Here is a 7,691-nt window from a genome sequence, read left to right on the forward strand (position 1 = left end):
GTGGTGAAGTGTTTCGGGCTGCCAGAGCTGCGGTAGATGGGCCCATCGTGTGCTCAGACCTGCAAGGCCATCCACGGCCCCTGTCCTGTTCCACAAGCTTCTAACAGTAACTTACTGACTTGACATCTATCCCGGTTTTTGTACTGCGTGCTTAGGTCATGAGTGTGATAATAAATCTATGATGAATAAAGACTGCTGTCCGCTGAAAGGTTCGAGGTCATCCTCGTGGTCACATGGTTGAGAGTAAACACAGATAACTTGGAAATGAACAGCGCAGGTCGTTTGACTTTTATTTCTGAGATGCATCCCTGCAAATGGCTGGTGCTGAGTTCCCCTGGAAGAAGCCTGACAGCTGCAGAACATCTGTTTCTATCACATGAACCTCAATATCCTCTAGAAAACTTGTTACTTAGTGGGATACCTTGGTGTTGCATCTTGGTCATGACCAATAGAAACAGAGTTTTCTCTGGTAGTGATAAAGATGTACAGGCATCCAAGGTGCCACTGGTGAAGCACATGTATGGCAGGTTCCTGCTTGAAGTCATGTGAAGAAGCTCTGATGTGGCATGCCAGTTATTGCCACTTATTAATAGAAAACTAATTCCCTGTGAGTTAAAATACACTTTGAAATTATGTGAAAAGTAGTGGAAGTGAAATAAAGTTTTGTCTATACTGATCCTGATATTGTTGAGATAATAATGCTTTTCCAACTTCGCTGTTCAAATCTGAAAGGCACAATTAGATCCCCCTTTCCTGTGTGGGCTGTTTTACAAAGGCCTGTTTTATAAGCAAGAGAAGCAGGTTAGAACTATCATGGTGAGAAGTTTCTCACAGTAGCTTAAGTAATAGCCATTTATATCAAATACTGGAAGGATGGTATCTTGTAGAAAAGATAACCTAAGTACTAATGTGGATGACTTGGGAAAGAGAGAAACAGCTGCTGTTCCCCAGCTTTTCTTTTCTTGAATTTGTAAATTTTGTCAGTAGGGATTTTGTATAACTTGAACAGTTCCCGTACCTTTTTTTTTTTTTACATTTTCCTTTCCTTAAAGGGCCTTGTAAAGTATAACAAGTGAAGTTACCAAGCACAGGAATGTCTAGGAAGGTGGCTACTCAGGTGTGGCATGACATGAGTCTTTAACAAAAAATACTAACATTAATTAACAATTTAGAAGAAAGGGAAGCTGAACATTTGTTGAGAGGTACTGTAACTACTGGAAAAAGAATGTAGTTCTCCTTCCTGAATTCTATCACTTGTTATGTTTGTGTGGGATCTTCACATAACCGTCTTATTTATTTATTTAATTTTACACACTGTAGTGTTGGTAGGTAGCATTCTCCTGGTCTGTGGCTTCTAGTCATGACTTAGAGGTTTTGCAAGTTAAAGAGCTACCAAATGTCAGCCAAGCAATTTCTTACTTTCTTGCTTTCTTTTAAGAATTATTTTATTTGCTTGGAGAATCTGAATTGGTCACAGTAGTGAGAACCAGGCTGTTGTTTTGATCCATCTTTGCTTTCAGGCCTCCTTGTTTTTCCCCGTGGTGCTGGAATGAAGAGGGGCACTCTGGTAGCCTTTCTTGGTTTGAATTAAAATTCAAAGATTTTAAGACAGCTTGCTTTTCTTCAGCAAAGTAAACCAAGTTTCTTTCTTTGAACGATGGATTTGATGCTTCAGACACTTACTAACTGCAGTGCACAGAGCAGGCCAGTGGTCTAGAAAACTTCTGATAACAATAGGTGTCTGTAAATGGGAAAGGCTGGAGCTTTAAAAATTGTGATTAAAGAATGATAAAATAAACTTCATGAGATCTGGTGAATTTTAGCAGGGGGGGATCCCAGACCTCAAAACAATAGTACGCTGGTTTCTTCCTTTGAAAAGGAAGTCATTGTTCCCAGTGTTTGGCTGAGCATTGCAAAGCTGCATTTGCTCTAGGCAAGAGCATAGTTTTTTGAAAGGAAAATTGGATCCAGGGTAGTAGAATTACAGTCCCTGGGAAGGCAAGGTATACAATGCTCAATCCCATCTATCCTATAATTTAAGTTTATTCAGCAAATGAATCTTGGGTATTCCTAACAGGGATCTTGTTTTTAATGGTAAAGTTTTTAGACATGCTTGCACCAGTGTTTTCTAATGTACTTTGTGTTTTGAACCAAATTGAATTGCTGATGATCACTTTCACACAGGGCAAACTCAGAAGATGAATCTCTTCCAGTCCATAACAAGTGCCTTGGACAATGCTTTAGCCAAAGATCCAACTGCAGGTACCTTATACTTGTTAGTGTGTTTTGCTTTGTGTTTTGGTTTACCTGTGTACAATATTTAATGTATTTCTCAAGGCCTTTAAAGTTTTCTAGTAAGTTATTTCTACACTTCGATCTCAAATCTCAAAAATGTGTTGCATTAACAGATTACTAATGGATTGTATGGTCTAAGATGCAGTTGTATCTTCTGTATTCGCTCTGTGTATTTCATTTGAAAGTGAGGACAGAAGATACATTATTTAACATGCTTATAAGTATTATTGATGAGAACTGTACTTAAGGGCAGCTTGAGTCCCACCAGTAGGAGTTTTAAAAATGTAAACGTTACTTGTAAATTTCTTAAACTTTCTCTAAAACCGGTATTTTTTTTGAGACCATATATTCCTCACTCCATACATTCTGCTTTCTTCTGCCCTCCAAAATTAATTTATAGCTTTACAGATATCTGTTCATTGTTGTGCATAGGCAGTATAAGATTTGCTAGGCTTTTGCAGTCTGGATAACCCAAAACTTGAAGATGCTGCTTCATTATAGTGGGATTTAAAAGGCTTGTCCTAAACTCTTGCACAAAACTATTTAGTCCACTTTTAATTCTTATCTATAACAGGAGGTCTTTTGCTTCTGTTGTCCTAACAAAGGCATGATGATGGCCAGATATCTGAAGGAGATGCTTCAGAACATAGCTGCAAAGTCTTCCTCATCTTGTGTAATTTTGGGTTTTCTTTTAAGTATGTTAGTAACGCTTTTTGGCACTGCTTGAACCACTGCTCAACCTAAAGTCTGACTAATTGTCTGATCTGTTGGGACAAATTCCGTGTTGTCTGTCCAGTACTATGCCTGTATACATTCCCTCTCAATCTACAGCTGTGTTATATGCACCTCGATTAGATTAAACTTAGACAACTGAGGGTAAATTAGGGCCGAGAACAGATTTTAGTACCACTTCTATAGAATCTGCCATATAAAAGCAAGTAGAATGTTAGTCCAGCAGGAACCTAGACTCATATATAATGTTCAGCCTTTAGAGAGCCAGTTGCTCTAAGGTTCCAGTCTTGCTCATCAGCTTTGCAGGGCTGAGTCTTCGTAAAGCCCTTTGCAAGACCATGTTGGAGTTCTACAGTGCAGACATGAGTTCTCGGAATCGCTGCACTTACTGAATTAATTAGGACTTTTCGCAATAGAAAACATCCTTCATATGTTTTTTGTTGTATGGGAATTGAGCAATTGTTTAAGTGTGGAAATCCTCATACTTGTGTTGATGAGAATTAGAATCTCTCCAGGAAAATATATTTCAGTGGCTAAACTGAGTAAATCCATTCAAGTTTGTGGATACCAGCATTAAATGGGAATATTTTTTGTAGATGCCAGCTGGCTCAAAAGTAAGGAGCCATATGGTAACAGAAAGGTTTTAGTACATTAAATCCCTCACAAATTATTGCTAAAAATTAATTAGAGAAGTGATCTAGGGACATAGTTCAATCATACACCCCGTGAATGCATTCATTTTATATCATTATAGAAGTTATTTTTCTTTAAGTGGTGTCATTGATGTGATTAGCACAAGAATCTTAATCCCTTTTAGTGATTCCAACCAGAAATTTATTTTATTTAATTAAGAATAGTATTTGAAAGGCAAGAAGGTTAACTTATTATTTTGTGTCCTTTGGAATATGGAGAATATTGAGGAATTGGGGAATAATCAGAACTGACCCTAGTTCATGCAAGCAGCTGTTGGTGATACTGCTGCACATCTTACATGCTTAAAAAATTGAAATGTGCAATACTTGTTTCTGTGAAATAAATAATAAAACTGTTTTAAGAAAAATTAGACATAACCGTTCCATAAATTCAAAGAAAAAAACCGAAACAGATTAGTTGATATGAAGCTAAGTTTTAAAGGCAAATACTTTTCGTGATAAAACTTTATTGACCACAAGAATAGCAGTGTTAAATACTGAGAACTGTCCTAGTTGATAAATAGTCATAGTTTCTGTAGGAGTTTCTTAGAAGTCATTCTTCAGGGATCTGGCAAGTATATTTGGAGAAGGTTTGAAACTTCATATTGGATTGGTATTTTGAAAAAAACTTCACTTTGATGATTTTCAAAACACTATATTACTGAAATCTGTGGATGAAGAATGTAAATGGTTACCAGTTGAAACAGAAGGCTTAATTTCAATGACTCTGTAGTGACTGAATGTGATTGCTTTTTGGAATTTTACTCATTTAGACACTGTGTTGTTATAGGATATTTCAGAAAAACAATTAGTTTAATGAAACCCTAACAGAATCAGTTTTGTAAATTCTGTTTTGAGACAGCTGTGTTGGTGTTCTGATTTCTCATTAACCTTGGTTCTTCATTTGTTATAGTCAGGCTGTGCATAAGAAGTGCTTAGATCTAAATAAATCTTGAAATGACATGAAATTTTAAGTGTTACTTTTTTTAGTGTCTCATATAAAAAGCCTTTGGAACATGATCATTTATAAGTAAGATGTGTTGGAGTAATATTAGCCTCCCCTGCTGTTCTTCTTTTCAGTTGTATTTGGTGAAGACGTGGCCTTTGGTGGAGTCTTCAGATGTACAGTTGGCTTGCGAGACAAATATGGTAAGTTAATTTATAAATCTGACATCAGTTTCATATTAACATCTCTGCTCTTTTTTTTTATCCATCTTGCTATGACAAGTACTGTTACTGGAATGCTGAAAAACCGTAAAATCAATGTTTCATGTATGGCAGGCTACTTAGTGCACAGCATTTTACAGATCTTGGAAGCTGGTTGTGGATACAGTAACATGATACAGCTTTTAATTTGGCAATTGCTACTCCCCCCCTGCAAATGCTACTCCCCCACTGGGCTGTTAAAGAGGAGGTTATAAAATATTAGGTTTCAGCAGCTTACTTTCTTCAAGGCACAGAGATGACTGGGACGTTTTGCAGCTAGTGGTTAAATCTGTTTAATGATAATAAAGATATGTTACAGCCATCTAGGGGAACAAAGATCCACATTTTTTTTGAGCAAACCAAGAAAGGGAGAGGACAAAGACTATACTTATAAGAAGTTTCAGAAACACAACCATTTTTTGTTGCCTTGCTTCTCTGCATCAATTATTATGTGCATGTTCTCTTGCTCTCTAGTTTACACGTTAATGTTCAAATAATTTGGATAGAACTTCTGTTAGCAATGATCTTTAGTGCTGCTTGTTGAGATTGAGTTACAGTTCTGTAACTGGTGTGATATGTTGTCTCTGTGTACTAGACTCCATAAGAAAACCAGGCCTCTGAGACAGGAACCAGTTGCTGGAAACATAGGCAACAGAAGACATTGTTTGGGAAATAAGCAGCAGGAACAGATGGTTGCATAAGCAACTTTCTTGGGGCTTAGTGAACATCTCCAGTTTAAAAGACAGAAGGGACAAACTTTATTTGTAAGGGTGGTGCTTTGAGGGTGATTTGATGGGGTTTTTGATGTAAGACAGTCATATAATATTGGAATGAAGGAAAGAGATGATTTAATCTTTGTTGTAGCATTTTATTGATAGTGTATTCCAAAGTGCCAGTGCTGTTCAAAGACTCTGTGACAGCCCTGAGAGAGCACAGGGGGTCTGTTGAGGGAGTGCAAAGGACTGTTTACCCTGTCCTCATCAGGATGATAACCAGCAGTCACAGCACATCAGCAGCCTAGCTAGAATCAGGTTTATTTCATGGGTGTAATGACAAAGATTTTAAATTAGATTTTTGAGGAATCTGTGATGTGACTTTGGGAATATTTGGAAAGAACTCCTTTAAAGTGTGAGAGGGAACATGAGAATTGGGGAAGTACTTATATGAACACTGAACAAGGACTAATGACACTGGTATTGCCATTTGCTCAAAAAGGGTACCGACCTCTTCAGGGTGAATAAGAGGATAGATTTTATGAGGAAAAACTAAGAAGTACTCTTGTTTCATGGGATTGTAAAGTAAAATGGGTACGTATATAAAGTGTTGGTCAGATCAGATTAACAAGGTAGGACTCTGCCTCTTCACATTCATTCAGAGTATTGCAAAGATCATACTTGCTAGAGGAAAAGTGTGTCAGCTAGAAGAGAAAATTTGAAATTTTGAAAAAAAATTGACATTTGAAAAATTTGAAAAGCTTTTTGATGTTTTCCTACATTTATAAAAGATTTTGCAGATTCTGGTGTTTGGCCTAGGTGAAAAGTGAACTGAAGATGTTGATAGTGATTGAGGGAGAGGGAGGTGGAGAAGGCAGAGCTTGATGTGGGTGTTTGACCCTGGCTAGAGGCCAGTACCCACCAAAGCTGCTCTATTACTCCCCTCCTCAACTGGACATAGGAGAGAAAATATAGCAAAAGGCTCATGAGTTGATACAAGGATATGGAAAGGTCACAAACTGATTACTGCCATGGGCAAAACAGACTTACAGAAATCGGTTGAATTTATTACCAATCAAAATCAGAATAGGATAATGAGAAATAAAACAAATCTTAAAAACATGTTCCCTCTACCCCTCCCTCCTTTCTGGGCTTAACTTCACTCCTGATTCTCTACCTCTTCCTCCCCCACTGCAGCACAGGGAAACAGAGAATTGGAGTTATGGTCAGTTCATCACTTGTTGTCTGCCACTGCTTCTTCCTCAGGGAGACAAGTGCTTTCCCTGCTCCAACGTGGAGTCCCTCCCATGGGAGACAGTTCTCCATGAACTTTTCCAGTGTGAGTCCTTCCCACAAGCTGCAGCTCACTAACTGCTCAAGCATAGGTCCCTTTCCATGGGCTGCAGTCCTTCAGGAACAGACTGCTCTCCCACATAGGGTCACAAACCTGCCAGCAAAGCTACTCCGGTATGAGCTCCTCTCTCCACAGGGCCACAGGTTCTGCCAGGAGCTGCTCCAGTGCAGGCTTCCCACAGGTTTACAACCTTTTTTTTTTGGCATCCATCTGCTCCGATGTGGGTTCCTCGAGGGGGCTGCAGGTGGGTCTCTTCCCCCATCGTGGTCTGCAGGGGCACAGCCACCTCACCATGGTATCCACCACAGGCTGCAGGTGAATCTCTGCTTTGGCATCTGGAGCACCTCCTCCCCCTGCTGCTTCACTGGCCTTGGGGCCTGCAGGGCTGTTCCTCTCACGTATTTTCACTCTGCTCTTGTCTGAGCACAATCATGGCCGTGCCATAACTTTTTTGTTTCCTTCTTATATAGCCCTTGGCCAGAGGTGGGTCTGTCCTGGAGCTGACTGACGTTGGCCCTCTTGGACACAGGGGAAGTTTCTGGCAGCTTCTCACAGAAGCTACCCCATCACTCTTCCCCTTCTATCAAAACCTGGCCATGCAAACCCAATATGCAGGAAAAATAAAAGTTCTTTATGATGCTGCTGAGGTGCACATAAGTAAATGAAGACAATATCTGAACTGAAGTTTGAACAGAAAGA

The 7,691-nt window shown here is 39.1% G+C and overlaps 1 protein-coding gene across 2 annotated transcripts in view; it reads left to right on the plus strand.

Annotated features, from left to right (window-relative positions):
• The first annotated feature begins 2,155 nt into the window (after positions 1–2,155).
• The window catches only part of BCKDHB (branched chain keto acid dehydrogenase E1 subunit beta), a 113,828-nt gene continuing 108,292 nt past the window's right edge, over positions 2,156–7,691 (plus strand). The window contains exons 1-2 of one of the 2 annotated variants that reach the window (XM_017742899.1): positions 2,156–2,262; positions 4,800–4,868. In XM_017742899.1, coding sequence (XP_017598388.1) covers positions 2,199–2,262; positions 4,800–4,868 — 133 coding nt within the window. In that variant the 5' untranslated portion in view covers positions 2,156–2,198. The remainder of the gene's footprint in view (positions 2,263–4,799; positions 4,869–7,691) is intronic. The other variant, XM_008640212.2, reaches the window with a different exon arrangement.

The sequence above is a fragment of the Corvus brachyrhynchos genome, unplaced genomic scaffold (assembly GCF_000691975.1).
Source record: "Corvus brachyrhynchos isolate BGI_N302 unplaced genomic scaffold, ASM69197v1 scaffold87, whole genome shotgun sequence".
In the NCBI taxonomy this organism is placed as follows: Eukaryota; Metazoa; Chordata; class Aves; order Passeriformes; family Corvidae; genus Corvus; species Corvus brachyrhynchos.